This window comes from Bos indicus x Bos taurus, chromosome 14 (assembly GCF_003369695.1).
Source record: "Bos indicus x Bos taurus breed Angus x Brahman F1 hybrid chromosome 14, Bos_hybrid_MaternalHap_v2.0, whole genome shotgun sequence".
NCBI lineage: Eukaryota > Metazoa > Chordata > Mammalia > Artiodactyla > Bovidae > Bos > Bos indicus x Bos taurus.
Window position 1 is genome coordinate 30,721,843 of NC_040089.1, and position 15,731 is coordinate 30,737,573.

The 15,731-nt window shown below is 42.2% G+C and overlaps 1 protein-coding gene across 1 annotated transcript in view; it reads left to right on the plus strand.

Moving 5' to 3' along the window:
• The window catches only part of DNAJC5B (DnaJ heat shock protein family (Hsp40) member C5 beta), a 93,013-nt gene that overhangs the window by 75,778 nt on the left and 1,504 nt on the right, over positions 1-15,731 (plus strand). Inside the window, exon 6 of the mRNA XM_027561084.1 lies at positions 3,267-3,438. Coding sequence (XP_027416885.1) covers positions 3,267-3,438 — 172 coding nt within the window. The remainder of the gene's footprint in view (positions 1-3,266; positions 3,439-15,731) is intronic.

Consider the following 15,731-nt stretch of genomic DNA (forward strand, 5'->3'; position numbering starts at 1 on the left):
TTATGAAATCACATGAACTCCCATGTAACATGACACGTTACAACTCAATTCACATGCGTTGTAACAAATAATTTAAGAAACTGCAGATCTCCAGAGTCAGGAGTCATGTTCAGTAGTATTCTGATTGCCACCTTCTTCCACAAAAATAAATCTTGCTAAATTGAGTGGTTGTACATATGCAGGATGAGAGAGGATATCCCTGGTGGTTCAGACAGTAAAGAATCTGCCTGCAATGCAAGATACCTGGGTTTGATCTCTGGGTCAGGAAGATCCACTGGAGAAGGGCATAGCAACCCACTCCAGTGTCCTTGGCTGGAGAATCCCATGGACAGAGGGGCCTGACAGGCTACAGTCCATGGGATCACAAAGAGTCAGACATGACTGAATGACTAACATTTTCACTTTCATGGGGAGAGCAAGTCTGCAGACTAAAGCCTCCTTCGCCTTCTACAGTCCTCAGAATTCCTTTTCTTGTGGATAAGTGGGGTTCCCACTGAAACCCCCTTTCTTTACTGTTGAGGACTTGGGAGGGAGATAAATTTCTGCCCAGAGGATGTGGGACTTGGAATGAGAATGTAAATATTGTCAATGTCACTTATGATGATAGATTGAACATTTATGTAAAATACAGGTTTTTGTGGGCTTACCTGGGAACCTAACCTTCAGATATGACATAATGTCCATGGGAAGGTATGTCCAGAGTTCTATGTAATTACACACTAGTACCTGATTGCATATTGGAGCCTACATGGATAAAAAGTAGAATCAATTCCCTTGTCCAGGAAGTTGACAAAATTGATCAAAATTCATAGAGTTAAGCAGAAGCTGTAAGTAGTATAAGAGATATGTGTGCTAAGTTGCTTCAGTCTTGTCCAACCCTTTGCAACCTCATAGACTGAAGCCCACCAGGCCCCTCTGTCCATGGGATTCTCCAGGCAAGAATACTAGAATGGGTTACCATTTCCTCCTCCAGGGTATCTCCCCAACCCAGGGACTGAACCCCTATCATTTATGTCTCCTGCCTTGGCAGGCAGGTTCTTTACTACTAGCACCACTTGGGAAGAACAGTGTAAGAGATATACATAAAATAATTCCTGATGTGGTTCTTTAAAAATAAGACTACAAAAAAAATCTACCTTCCCTTCTGCTTGTGCCAAAGCCTCATTGCACAGTATCAATCAGAGTGCCCCAGCACATGATGATCATGTTTTAAGTATGCACTACATGTATGAATTAGTGTACCAATTTGAAAATGTGTATTTTAAAAACAATGAACACCTACTTGTATCTTATACTACACTAAGCTCTGTGAGGATAAGGCAAGGTTATTTCTGAAATAGGCAAGCAATCCAGCTGGAATAACTAAAGAACAAAACATGTATTAAAGGAAATTTTCAGAGAGGAGAAAAAATTTGGGAATGGAATAGGAAAAGCAAAAAGGACAACAGTAGGTAAAGAAAGGAGTAGCATGTTGGAGAAACAGATCCAGAACACTGCACAGGAGGGTCTTAGAGGCTGTTGGTGAGGAGGAAGCTTTTTTGTACTTTTCAGACTAATTTAAGAAATTTACAACTCTATGAAAATGCAGAGAATCCACAGCAAAAAAACTGTAGGTGTGAGGGTGTATAAAATCACTTCCACTTTCAAATAACATATTTTTAATAAAATCATAAACTTATTTTGCTCAGTTAACAAACATTGCCTTGTTTTCACTGCAGATTAGATTAGGAGAGTATAATCTTTTAATCTTTAACTATGGTGAATTTAGTGAGGAAACTTTTTATATGCTCATGGGGAAATCCTGGTGTTGTGCACTAGGAGGAAAAAAATCATTTGTTTATCTACTAATCAATCAATACATTCATTCATTCAGTAGGTATTTCTTGTCTACCACACGCCAAATACTAAACCCTGAAGTAGAGGAGGGATTGAAAGATGACTAATATATAGTTCTAGCCTTCAAGAGGCTCATGGTCTGAGACAGAATTATAAACTGATCACTGTCTTAAACTTTTCAGAATAATTGAAAAGTTTTGTCTTGTCAACAAAACAAGACTACGGTGGACATTTGTATGGAGTATGGTTGGGGCACAAAGGAGGGAGTAATTGTTCTGGTGCATGAGTGCTAAGTCACTTTGGTCATGTCTGACTCTTTGAGACCCCATGGATGTAGCCCACCAGGCTCCTCTGTCCATGGGATTCTCCAGGCAAGAATTCTGGACTGGTTTGCCATGCCCTTCTCCAGGGGGAACTGTTCTGGGGGAGGTGGGCTTTCCAGAAAGATGACAGAGAGGATCGCTGAGATAAACTTACACACGGAATGGGTATCTGTTAAGATGACTAGGGAGTGGGGCAGGGGACGTCCAGGCAGATGAGTCCACAGGGAGAGCAGAGCTACGGTAAATACGGCAGGAGGGGAGCCATGCTGGTGCAGGGGAGGCATTGGGAGAGGCCAGACGACCACTAATAAGGAGCTCCAGCTTCTTCTAAAAGGCAAGAAGTGTTGCTGCATGGGTTCATGAGAACACGCACATCAGAAAACTCCAGCAGTGATGTGTAGGCTGGGTTAGAGGCAAGAGTGGCCACAGGTAGGTCAGTTTTGAGGCTACTGAAGTGTCCAGAGCAGATAAGGGAAAGGGAAAGAGAAAGTCGCTCAGTTGTTTCCGACTTTTTGCAACCCCATGGAATCCTCCAGGCCAGAATACTGGATTGGGTAGCCTTTCAGGATAAGGGGCTCCGTTCTAAAGCCCAACCACTCAGGATACAGATGATAGGGGTGGGGGAGGGTGGGGTGGCGCAAGACAAAGGTCCCGAAGAGAGAGACTGCAGGACTTGGTGACCGAGAGAATAAGGTGGTGGCAGGGCTGGCTATCCGTGGCTCTTCTTTGGTGAGAGTGGCTCAGTGCCCGTGGTCAGCTTGTCTGACCTGTAGAGGGTATGTTTTCCGGTTTGTTTTGTTTGCTCTGCTCTTAATAATGATCGCTGTGACTTAAGAATAAAGAAGAAAATGTCATACCTCATGACTTTGACTGCAAGTCACTTGTTCCTGGCTCGTTAGGCAAAACTTTATGAGAAATTTGTTTCCAAGGAAACAGAAAAGATAGTCCTCCATGGAATAAGGAATGAGGGTGACTATGTAGTTTGTGGGATGAAAACTGTGATGCCTCCAGGTCTTTGGAGGTACATGGGCAGAACACTTGATTTCTGGGATCTCCTACACCCCTGTACCCCTCACCCCTGTTTTGCTTTGCCTCTCTTTCCTCTAGACTCTGTTTGTCATCATTGGCCTCTTGACCGGCTGCTATTTTTGCTGCTGTCTGTGCTGTTGTTGCAACTGCTGCTGTGGACGCTGCTGGACTAAGTCATCGATGCCAGAAGAGGACTTCTACGTGTCTCCAGAGGATCTTGAGGAGCAGATCAAGACAGACATAGCAAAAGGTGGAGTGAGATGAGAATAGAGTAGTGGGTGTCCCTTCACGTGCCTGGCCAAGCACCAAGTCCCATGGTGATGGTCATTGCCAAAGTGAGAGAGATGCAACAACCAAACCGGGGGAAGAATCCCACAGACTTTTTCCCTTGGTACTTGTTTTAAGGAAGATAAGAGGAATTTATCTTTACCAGTCACAGAAAAAAAGCACAAACTGACACTGAAAGAAGCCATGAGATATGCTGATCACAGAGCAAAGGTTCATAGTCACATTATGAGAGAGTGAACCATGGATCCAGGGAGGTTGGGTGGGAATCCCAGGGGTAGGACAGCCAAAGTAGATATTTATCCCAGGAAAAGCACTTCAGTCTGTTAGTTTAGGTTCATGCTGTGCTCAGTTGTGTCTGGCTTGGACTATAGGCCACCAGGCTCCTCTGTCCATGGGATTCTCCAAGCAGGAACACTGGAGCAGGTTGCCATGCCCTCCTCCAAGGTATCTTCCTGACCCAGGGGTCAAACCCATATCTCCTGTGTCACAGGCAGATTCTTTACTGCTGAGCCATCAGGGAAGCCCTATTATGTTCAGATCAGATCAGATCAGTCACTCAGTCGTGTCCGACTCTTTGTGACCCCATGAATTGCAGCACGCGAGGCCTCCCTGTCCCTCATCAACTCCCCGAGTTCACTCAGACTCACATCCATCGAGTCAGTGATGCCATCCAGCCATCTCATCCTCTGGCGTCCCCTTCTCCTGCCCCCAATCCCTCCCAGCATCAGAGTCTTTTCCAATGAGTCAACTCTTCGCATGAGGTGGCCAAAGGACTGGAGTTTTAGCTTTACCATCATTCCTTCCAAAGAAATCCCAGGGCTGATCTCCTTCAGAATGGACTGGCTGGATCTCCTTGCAGTCCAAGGGACTCTCAAGAGCCTTCTCCAAAACCACAGCTCAAAAGTGTCAATTCTTCGGCACTCAGCCTTCTTCACAGTCCAACTCTCACATCCATACATGACCACAGGAAAAACCATAGCCTTGACTAGACGAACCTTAGTTGGCAAAGTAATGTCTCTGCTTTTGAATATGCTATCTAGGTTGGTTGTAACTTTCCTTCCAAGGAGTAAGCGTCTTTTAATTTCATGGCTGCAGTCACCATCTGTAGTGATTTTGGAGCCCCCAAAAATAAAGTCTGACACTGTTTCCACTGTTTCCCCATCTATTTCCCATGAAGTGATGGGACCGGATGACATGATCTTCATTTTCTGAATATTGAGCTTTAAGTCAACTTTTTCACTCTCCACTTTCACTTTCATCAAGAGGCTTTTGAGTTCCTCTTCACTTTCTGCCATAAGGGTGGTGTCATCTGCATATCTGAGGTTATTGATATTTCTCCTGGCAATCTTGATTCCAGCTTGTGTTTCTTCCAGTCCAGCGTTTCTCATGATGTACTCTGCATATAAGTTAAATAAACAGGGTGACAATATACAGCCTTGACGAACTCCTTTTCCTATTTGGAACCAGTCTGTTGTTCCATGTCCAGTTCTAACTGTTGCTTCCTGATCTGCATACAAATTTCTCAAGAAGCAGATCATGTGGTCTGGTATTCCCATCTCTTTCAGAATCTTCCACAGTTTATTGTGATCCACACAGTCAAAGGCTTTGGCATAGTCAATAAAGCAGAAATAGATGCTTTTCTGGAACTCTCTTGCTTTTTCCATGATCCAGTGGATGTTGGCAATTTGATCTCTGGTTTCTCTGCCTTTTCTAAAACCAGCTTGAACATCTGGAAGTTCATGGTTCACGTATTGCTGAAGCCTGGCTTGGAGAATTTTGAGCATTACTTTACTAGCATGTGAGATGAGTGCAATTGTGTGGTAGTTTGAGCATTCTTTGGCATTGCCTTTCTTTGGGATTGGAATGAAAACTGGCCTTTTCCAGTCCTGTGGCCACTGCTGAGTTTTCCAAATGTGCTGGCATATTGAGTGCAGCACTTTCACAGCATCATCTTTCAGGATTTGAAATAGCTCCACTGGAATTCCATCGCCTCCACTAGCTTTGTTTGTAGTGATGCTTCCTAAGGCCCACTTGACTTCACATTCCAGGATGTCTGGCTCTAGGTTAGCGATCACACCATCATGATTATCTGGGTCATGAAGATCTTTTTTGTACAGTTCTTCTGTGTATTCTTGCCATCTCTTCTTAATACCTTTTGCTTCTGTTAGGTCCATACCATTTTTGTCCTTTATCAAGCCCATCTTTGCATGAAATGTTCCTTTGGTATCTCTGATTTTCTTGAAGAGATCTCTAGTCTTTCCCATTCTGTTGTTTTCCTCTATTTCTTTGCATTGATCGCTGATGAAGGCTTTCTTATCTCTTCTTGCTATTCTTTGGAACTCTGTATTCAGATGTTTATATCTTTCCTTTTCTCCTTTGCTTTTCACTTCTCTTATGTTAGGATCTCTATTCAAATAGAAGGGAACGAACATCAAGAGAAGTCAGCAACCCTTGACTTTTCTTCTTTTTGATTACTTTGAAAATGCATTTGGGTAAAACTGGTGGGCAGCAGCCTTTCCTGGAAATTCGGCTTCCTTCATATCCACACATTCAGAGCTAGCTTCGAACCATGCTAGCATAAAGAATGTCATCCTACAAATGGGACTGTTTGCTAAACAACCTCCATGTATTTATCAGTGTGTATGCATGGCCATGGTATATTCCTTGTTCACTCACTGAACAAAAAAATGTAAAGAAAGGTAAAATCTCATAGAATTCACAACATCAGGAATACTCCATACTCCCTGGGAAATGCCTTTGTTTAAACAAACTGGAGGCAAACCTGCCATTGTCCTCTCTGTCTTGCAGCCATAATGCCACTGTCATTTTCTCCTGCAGAATGGATCATTATTCTAGATAATAGGCTTTATCACTAAGTCACAGAGAAGTCTGGAAATAAAAGAATTACTTGATAATTCAGGCAGTGATCCCTGGATAAGGGCATGGCAACCCACTCCAGTATTCTTGCCTGGAGAATTCCATGGACAGAAGAGCCTGGTGGGCTACGGTCCATGGGGTTGCAGAGAATCAAACATGACTGAAGCAACTGAGCAAGTACTCAGACAGTGATGCAGGATGCACTTCTGTGGACTGATTCTTTTGATGACAATGAAGCATAAATTCCATGACATGAGACAGAGCAGAGACTGTTTAAAGGTTTCGAGGTACTTTTAATTCCCTATCAAATATGATGCTAAGTAATATCCAATAATTGCCCACCCTGAAATGGCAACCCACTCCAGTACTCTTCCCTGGAAAATCCCAAGGACGGAGGAGCGTGGGAGGCTACAGTCCATGGAGTTGCAAAGAGTCGGACATGACTGAGCGATTGAGCGACAGAGCGATGACTCCAGCTTAAAGGAGTCATGTGAACCTGGCTTGGTCTCAGACCATTTCAGGGTTGGGATATCAGAAGGGATGTCTATGCCAGCTGTGACTCCTTCCTATGGGGACCAGCAGGTGGCCAGTGTGGCAGATGGGATTTGCTCCTACCATTTTTTATTACTGCCCCTGCGGCCAAATTGTAGGCCCATGGTCAAATACAATTACAACTTTCTTTTGCTTAATTTGGGATACAAAGGACACATATTTAATGGGGCATACATACCAAAAAAAGCAAGCAAACTATATTACTTGTGAGTAGGTGAAACAGAAAAATATATGTGTAAACTCTTCTTCAGGAAAGAGCCAGGGACTTTGGCATAACTTGCTTAAGAATGATGGGCCCAGTGCACTTCCTTGCCGGTCCAGTGGTTAAGACTCCATGCCCCCAGTCCATGGGACACAGGTTTGATCCCTGGTTAGGGAACTAAGATCCTCCATGGGTAAAGATGATGAGACCAATGCGTTTTTTGCATCTTCTCTTTGGAGGGAGATGGCAACCCACTCCAGTATCCTTGCCTGGAGAATCCCATGGACAGAGGAGCCTGGTGGGCTACAGTCCACAGGGTCCCAAAGAGTTGGACACGATTGAGTGACTTCACTTTCACTTTCAAATTGACATTCAGCCCTGCCCATCAACAGAAAATTGGATTAAAGAATTACTGAGCATGACCCCACCCATCAGAACAAGACCCAGTTTATCCCACAGTCAGTCTCTCCGATGAGGAAGTTTCCATAGGCCTCTTATCCATCAGAGGGCCAACAGAATGAAAACCATAATCATAGAAAACTAACCAAACTGATCAAATGGACCACAGCCTTGCCTAACTCAAAGAAACTATAAGCCATGCCATGTAGGGCCACCCAAGATGGATGGGTCATGGTGGAGAGTTCTGACAAAATGTGGTCCACTGGAGAAGGGAATGGCAAACCACTTCCATATCCTTGCCTTGAGAACCCCATGAACAGTATGAAAAGGCAAAAAGATAGGACACTGAATGATGAAGCCCCCAGGTCAGTAGGTGCCCAATATGCTACTGGAGAACAGTGGAGAAATAACTCCGGAAAGAAAGAAGAGACGGAGCCAAAGCAAAAACACCCAGTTGTGTATGTGACCAGTGATGGAAGTAAATTCTGATGCTGTAAAGAACAATGTTGCATAGGAACCTGGAATGTCAGGTCCATGAATCAAGGCAAATTGGAAGTGGTCAAACAGGAGATGGCAAGAGTGAATTCATTCTAGGAATCAGCGAACTAAAATGGACTGGAATGGGTGAATTTAACTCAGATGACCATTATATCTACTACTGTGGGAAATAATCCCTTAGAAGAAATGGAGTAGCCATCATAGTCAACAAAAGAGTCTGAAATGCAGTACTTGGATGCAGTATCAAAAATGACAGAATGATCTCTGTTCATTTCCAAGGCAAACCATTCACTATCAGAGTAATGCAAGTCTATGCCCCATATACTAATGCTGAAGAAGCCGAAGTTGAACGGTTCTAGAAGACCTACAAGACCTTCTAGAACTAACACCCAAAAGAGATGTCCTTTTCATCATAGGGGACTGGAATGCAAAAGTAGGAAGTCAAGAGATACCTGGAGTAACAGGCAAATTTGGCCTTGGAGTACAAAACGAATTGGGGCAAAGGCTAACAGAGTTTTGTCAAGAGAATACTTTGGGCATAGCAAACACCCTCTTACAACAAGAACAAGAGAAGACTCTACACATGGACATTACCAGATGGTCAATACTGAAATCAGATTGATTATATTCTTTGTAGCCAAAGATTGAGAAGTTCTATACAGCCAGCAAAAATAAGATTGGGAGCTGACTGTGGCTCAGATCATGAACTCCTTATTGCAAAATTCAGACTTAAATTGAAGAAAGTAGGGAAAACCACTGGACCATTCAGGTATGACCTAAATCAAATCCCTTACAATTATAATGTGGATGTGAGAAATAGATTCAAGGGATTAGATCTGACAGACAGAATGCCTGAAGAACTGTGGACAGAGGTTCATGACATTGTACTGGAGGCAGTGGTCAAGACCAGCCCCAAGAAAAAGAAATGCAAAAAGGCAACATGGTTGTCTGAGGAGGCCTTACAAATAGCTGAGAAAAGAAGAGAAGCTAAAGGCAAAGGAGAAAAGGAAAGATACATCTATCTGAACACAGAGTTCCAAAAAATAGCAAGGAGAGATAAGAAAGCCTTCTTCAGTGATCAGTGCAAAGAAATAGGGGAAAACAATAGAATGAGAAAGACTAGAGTCTTCTTCAAGAAAATTAGAGATACCAAAGGAACGTTTCAGGCAAAGATGGGCGCAATAAAGGACAGAAATGGTATGGACCTAACAGAAGCAGAAGATATTAAGAAGAGGTGGCAAGAATACACAGAAGAACTGTACAAAAAACATCTTCATAACCCAGATAACTACAATGGTGTGATCACTCTTCTAGAGTCAGACATCCTTGAGTGTGAAGTCAAGTGGGCCTTAGGAAGTATCACTACGAACAAAGCTAGTAGAGGTAATGGAATTCCAGTTGAGCTATTTCAAATCTTAAAAGATGATGCTGTGAAAGTGCTGCACTCAATATGCCAGCAAATTTGGAAAACTCAGCAGTGGCCACAGGCCTGGAAGAGGTCAGTTTTCATTCCAATCCCAAAGAAAGGCACTGCCAAAAAATGCCCAAACTACCACACAATTGTACTCATCTCACATGCTAGCAAAGTAATGCTCAAAATTCTCCAAGCCAGGTTTCAGCAATACGTGAACTGTGAACTTCCAGATGTTCAAGCTGGATTTAGAAAAGGCAGAGGAACCAGAGATCAAATTGCCAATATCTGTTAGATCATTGAAAAAGCAAAAGAATTCCAGAAAAAACATCTACTTCTGTTTTATTGACTATGCCAAAGCCTTTGACTGTGTGAATCACAACAAACTGTGGAAAATTCTGAAAGAGATGGGAATACCAGACCACCTGACCTGCTTCCTGAGAAACCTGTATACAGGTCTAGAAGCAACAGTTAGAACTGGACACCGAACAACAGACTGGTTCCAAATCAGGAAAGGAGTACATCAAGGCTGTATATTGTCATGCTGCTTATTTAACTTATATGCAGGGTAGATCATGTGAAATGCTGGGCTGGATGAAGCACAAGCTAGAATCAAGAGTGCCGGGAGAAATATCAATAACCTCAGATACGCAGATGACACCACCCTAATGGCAAGCAAAGAGGAACTAAATAGCCTCTTGATGAAAGTGAAAGACCAGAGTGACAAAGTTGACTTAAAACTCAACATTCAGAAAACTAAGATCATGGCATCTGGTCCCATCACTTTATGGCAAATAGGTGGGGAAACAATGGAAACAGTGAGAGACTTCATTTTTTGGGCTCCAAAATCACTGCAGATGGTGACTGCAGCCATGAAATTAAAAGATGCTTGCTCCTTGGAAGAAAAGCTATGACCAATCTAGACAGCATATTAAAAAGCAGAGACATTACTTTGCCAACAAATGTCCATATAGTCAAAGCTATGGTTTTTCCAATAGTCGTGTGTGGATGTGAGAGTTGGACCATAAAGAAAGCTGAGCACTGAAGAATTGATACTTTTGAACTGTGGTGATGGAAAAGACTCTTGAGAGTCCCTTGGACTGCAAGGAGATCCAACCAGTCCATCCTAAAGGAAATTAGTCCTGAATATTCATTGGAAGGACTGATGTTGAAGCTGAAACTCCAATACTTTGGCCACCCGATGTGAATAACTGACTCATTGGAAAAGACCCTGATGCTGCAAAAAATTGAAGACAGAAGGAGAGGACAGAGGATGAGATGGTTGGGTGGCATCACCGACTCAGTGGACATGAGTTTGAGTAAGCTCTGGGAGCTGGTGATAGTCAGGGAGGCCTGGCGTGCTACAGTCCATGGGGTTGCAAAGATTCGGACACAGCTGAGTGACTGAAAAGTTCTGAAAACTGACATTAGGTCATGTCAGGGGTCACTGGGATCTCCTATAATATCCATCAACCCAGTCCATCACAGGCAGAGAACAGAAAGGAGCAGTGACACAGGAGAGCACCGTCACTGTCAGCCCGTGTGTTGTCCTTATCTTTCCTTACAGCGTGGAAACCAAAACTGGGTGAATTAAATCTAGATGTCACAAATCCAGTGTTTCACTCTTCTCTGAAGAGCCACAGAGTCTTTCCTTTTTAAATTAGACAAAAGCTCCACCCAGTCATTTCAGCAGACCTTCTCTGTAGAAGATTTCCTTTCTGGAACAGAAACACATACTCAGTGCCAAATGCCACCCAGGTTTCCTTCCTACAGAGTTGTTGGTGATGAACTTATGTGCCACTCCCTGTCCTCAGTTCTGACACTCCAGAGCTACCAGTTCCATTGCAAAGGTCAGATTACAGACTAAGTAAATCATGAACCCATTTGACTGTGTTACTATAAGCCTTAACCAAAAGGAAAAGCTCTATCCTATTCTGAAGTATTTTAATGCACAATTATTCTAGGTTTTTGAGGGCCAGAAACATAACACAATCTGTACAGTCCTTTTGGAGAAAAAAAAAACCATAAAATTACAAATACAAAATTATATCTGAAAGCGAATATCTATCATGAAAAAAAGAAATTACAAAAAATTGCAAGGCTTAAAAACTCATAAACATCTTAAATGTCACAAATTTTGAAAAATAGCAATAGTTTAATTAACTGCCTGGCACATCTTTATAGTACTCCCTGCCATACTTTCTGGGTACATCTTCTTTCATTGCCTCTTTCTTTAATAGCAATTTCATTAACATCATTTACTGTAGGGGCAATAGAAAAATAATTGTCTTTCCTCTAGCATGTCTGTTCAAAATTTGTTTTTTATTATTGGTAGATTAGAAAAATTTCAATTTTACATCTCATTATTGATAAAGTTGTCTAACTTTTTAGGGATGTTATCAAATTTAAGAAAACTCCTATCCAACTTATTTCATATATAAGATGTAAAATTTGGAAGAATTTTTCTACAGACTAAGTTTGAATACACATTTGAAACCCTGTTGCCCCTCCATCACCCAGTGCTTCCAGGATCAGAGCACACTGGACACATTCATAGAGTGTGACACCATGTCTGGTGTGGATCTTCAAGTCTCTTAAGCAATTAAATTGGGATGTTGAGTTACAGAAGTTATCTCTAAGGCCACTTCTACACGAGTATGGCTAGCAGTAATTATACACAGAATTGCTACAAACCACAAAAACATACCCCACAGTTTCTGGTTAAGAGTCGTGGTACAGGGTGGCATTTGCAGATTTACTTGGGTTATTGGGTCTGTTTCATCCATGCAAAAGGGTGTAACCCAACTTCTACCCTTAAGAAATAAAGGAAGGAAGTTCAAAACAGTGGCATCTTCAATAGTCTCTGCAAACTTTAGAACTTGTAGACTTATGCTCATCTCTTTCTCAAAATAAAAATAAAATCCCAGTGGGTTTCTAGGAACACAGGGGAATTCTATTATTAATCAACTAGGAGCAAAGAGAAGACAGTATCTTGGCAGGTTGCCCATCCCTCCCTTTTGTCTTGGAAAATTTAAAGCTTGAAAGATAAAGGTAATGGATATCACAAATCAGAAGTTCTATTTTGTGAAATTTCGAGCACTATATGTAAAACAAGCTCATCTAGACCCTATACTCTTCTGTTAGATGAAGGATACAATGAAGTCAAAATTCTACTACCTGAGACAGAACACCTTTCCCTAGGCCTGTGTGTATGTGTGTGTGTGTGAGAGAGAGACAGACAGACAGACAGAGATAGGAAGGAAGGAAGAAAGGAAAGAAAAGAGGAAGGAGGTATAGAAACAAGAGTGTAAATGGAAGCCTAGCTTCACTGAATACCCTGGCAAAGAGAACCGAAATACAAAAGATAAATTCCGTTGTTTTTTTTTTTCCAAGCACTGGTCCTCAAACGACCAATTAAAACCCTAAAATTTCCTTGTGGAGTCATAATTTCCCTATTTTTCTTTGAAGGCAAGGGAATACAGTATTTAAGGGAGAAGATGTTATAGCGTGCTGACCTTGGATCTAAAAACGTGAGAGTCAGTGCAGAGAAAAATCTGTTGACTGCTTAGCTGCTCCTGCCAGTCACCTGGATGAAGCCCAAGTAAATTCACAGTCACTGAGCTGAAGAGGCCATATGGCTTGTAATTAGACTCACCCTCAGCCAAGATATTGAGACATTTATTACTATTCAGCATTCATCGCACTTTACTGGCCAGTGAAAGGGCACCAAGGAAGAGATTAAATTCATCCTTCCTCTTTTCACCAATGCCACTCAATCCCCTTCCTAACCATCCCCCAATCCAAAGGGTCTGATTTCTAAAAATAATTTATGGAAAATAACTGTGGTAACTAGTCCAAAGCCCTTTGCTGATAAAGACTGCGCCTGCAATGAGGAAGACCCAGGTTCGATCTCTGGGTCAGGAAGATCCCCTGGAGAGGGAATAGCTACCCTCTCCAGTTCTTGCCTGGAGAATCCCATGAACAGAGGAGCCTGGCTGACTATTGTCCACAGGGTTGCAAAGAGTAGGATACAACTGAATAGCTGACAGTTCCACTTTCCTTTTTTTTTTTTTTTTTTTAATGTTGTCATTTCTGACACTATGCCATTTTTTTTTTAATTTTTAATTTTTTTTTTACTTTACAATATTGTATTGGTTCTGCCACACATCAACATGAATCTGCCATGGGTGTTCACGTGTTCCCCATCCTGAATCCCCCTCACTTTCTGTATGAAAATATCAAGTAAGCATCACCGAGGCCCAGGCCTGGGGAGCAGGACGAGTGAGTCAGCTCAGAATACTGCCCTAGAAGCAGTTCAAAGTGGACCCAAGGCTTCTTCAAAGTTTGCCTGCTAAGGTTCAGTGAACAAATTTACTCAACAGGTTTATCAAGATAGTCTTTCAACCACAAACAATTATTGAGCACTTTTTGCTAGGGGCTAGAGCAAAGATGCCGTCCCTGTGGTCTTAGACCTGACCGTCTAGCAGAGGAGATGGGAAGACAAATAGTAAAGAAATAATCACACAACAAGCTAGTTAACTTAGAGGTACAGTAAGTGTGCCAGAGGAGAAGCACGGGGGCTGTGACAGTGAACACTAGGGGGCCTGACCCGGAAGCAGGTAAGGACCGCTTCCCAGAGGGAGTGACACTTAAAGCTGAAAACTTTAAGGAGGAGAAGTTAAGGGGTAGGAGATTATGGGGATGGAGAATCCTAGAAGAGAGGAATCCTTTTTTTTTTTTTTTTTTTTTAAGTATTTTATTTTAAAATTTTATTTATTTGCCTGTGGGTCTTCTAGTTGCAGCACACAGGCTTAGTTGCCGCCAGGCATGTGGGATCCTAGTTTCCCGCATCCCCTGCAATGGAAGGTGGATTCTTAGCTACTGGATCACCAGGGAAGTCCCAGAAGGGAGGAATCTTGATAACTGGCACAGCACAATCTCTCTTTATCCTGTGGACAAGAGGGTAAATGGAGCTGTAGATGCTGGGCAAGGCGGGGATAGTCTTATTAGGCTGTTCTATTGCATAGTTTTTATCAAGAAATAGAATGAAGTAGAAGTTATGCAGAGATCATATTTGCAAATAACCCCAAACTGGGCTACATCCAGACAAGGGCTCATACCATCAAAGCAAAATGTGAAAAGCAGAAAACAGCTGGAATCCCGGAAAGTTTGCTAGACAAGAGCAAGAGCCGTAGGATTTAACTAGGAAGAGGGGAGAGGGAGTTGAGAGAAAACCCAGAAGGTTCTGGGGAAGAAAAGCAAAAAGGTGGTATCAGTCGCTCAGTCATGTCCGACTCTTTATGACCCCATGAACTGTACTCTTTGAACCCCACCAGGCTCCTTTGTCCATGGAATTCTCCAGGCAAGAATACTGGAGTGGGTAGTCATTCCCTTTTCCAGGGGATCGTCCCAAACCAGGGATCGAACCTGGAGGTGAAATATTATTCAACCTTAAAAAGGAATGAAGTACTGAAAAATACTATAGGATGAAAGAACCTGGAAACATTATGCTAAGTGAAAGAAGCCAGACGCAAAAGGACAAATACAGTATAACCCCATCTACATGAAATATCCAGACTGGTAAACTCATGGAGGCAGAAAGCATATTGGTGGTTGCCAGGGCCTGGGTTGGGGGGTGGGGGAGAGGAGGGGAGGAGGAACAGGTAACAACTGCCTAATATGTACTGGGTTTCCTTTGGGGAACTGTTTTGCAACTAGATAGAAGCAGTGAATTATATATTTAGTATATTATGAATGTACTAACTTGTTCACATTAAAATGGTTAGTTTTATGTTATGTGAATCTCACTTCAATTAAAAAATATCTGTAGTAGAGGAGAGGGGTATACCAAGAGTTGACTACAGAAAGAAGCTAAACACCCTTTCTTCAGAAAAGGAGAAGGTTCTTTGTTTCCTGCAAATTCACTCATGAGGCAAGGAGCAGAGGATACCACAAAGCATCAATATTCACAAGTGTGGGGAAACAGGAAAGTTGATCATCAGCCTTTATGCCAGCTACCTCAAGAACAGTACACTGTTAGTGGCTAAGACAGGAAAGGGCTTTGAATTACACAGTTCCATTTCAAGCCCCAACTCTGTTAGTTACTGGTAGAGATTTGGGGGGTAATTCACTTATTTTATCTGTTATTGTTTCTACTTATCCAGCATATACAAGCAAATATTACGACCTGATTATTGCCATTACCTTTAAGTTCTTTGCTTGCTGTTCCCTCTTCAGAGGTAACTCTTATCTTAAATCGTGTTTGATCATTTTCCTTTTTAAATCTCAATCTTATTGAGATGTTTACTTGACATAT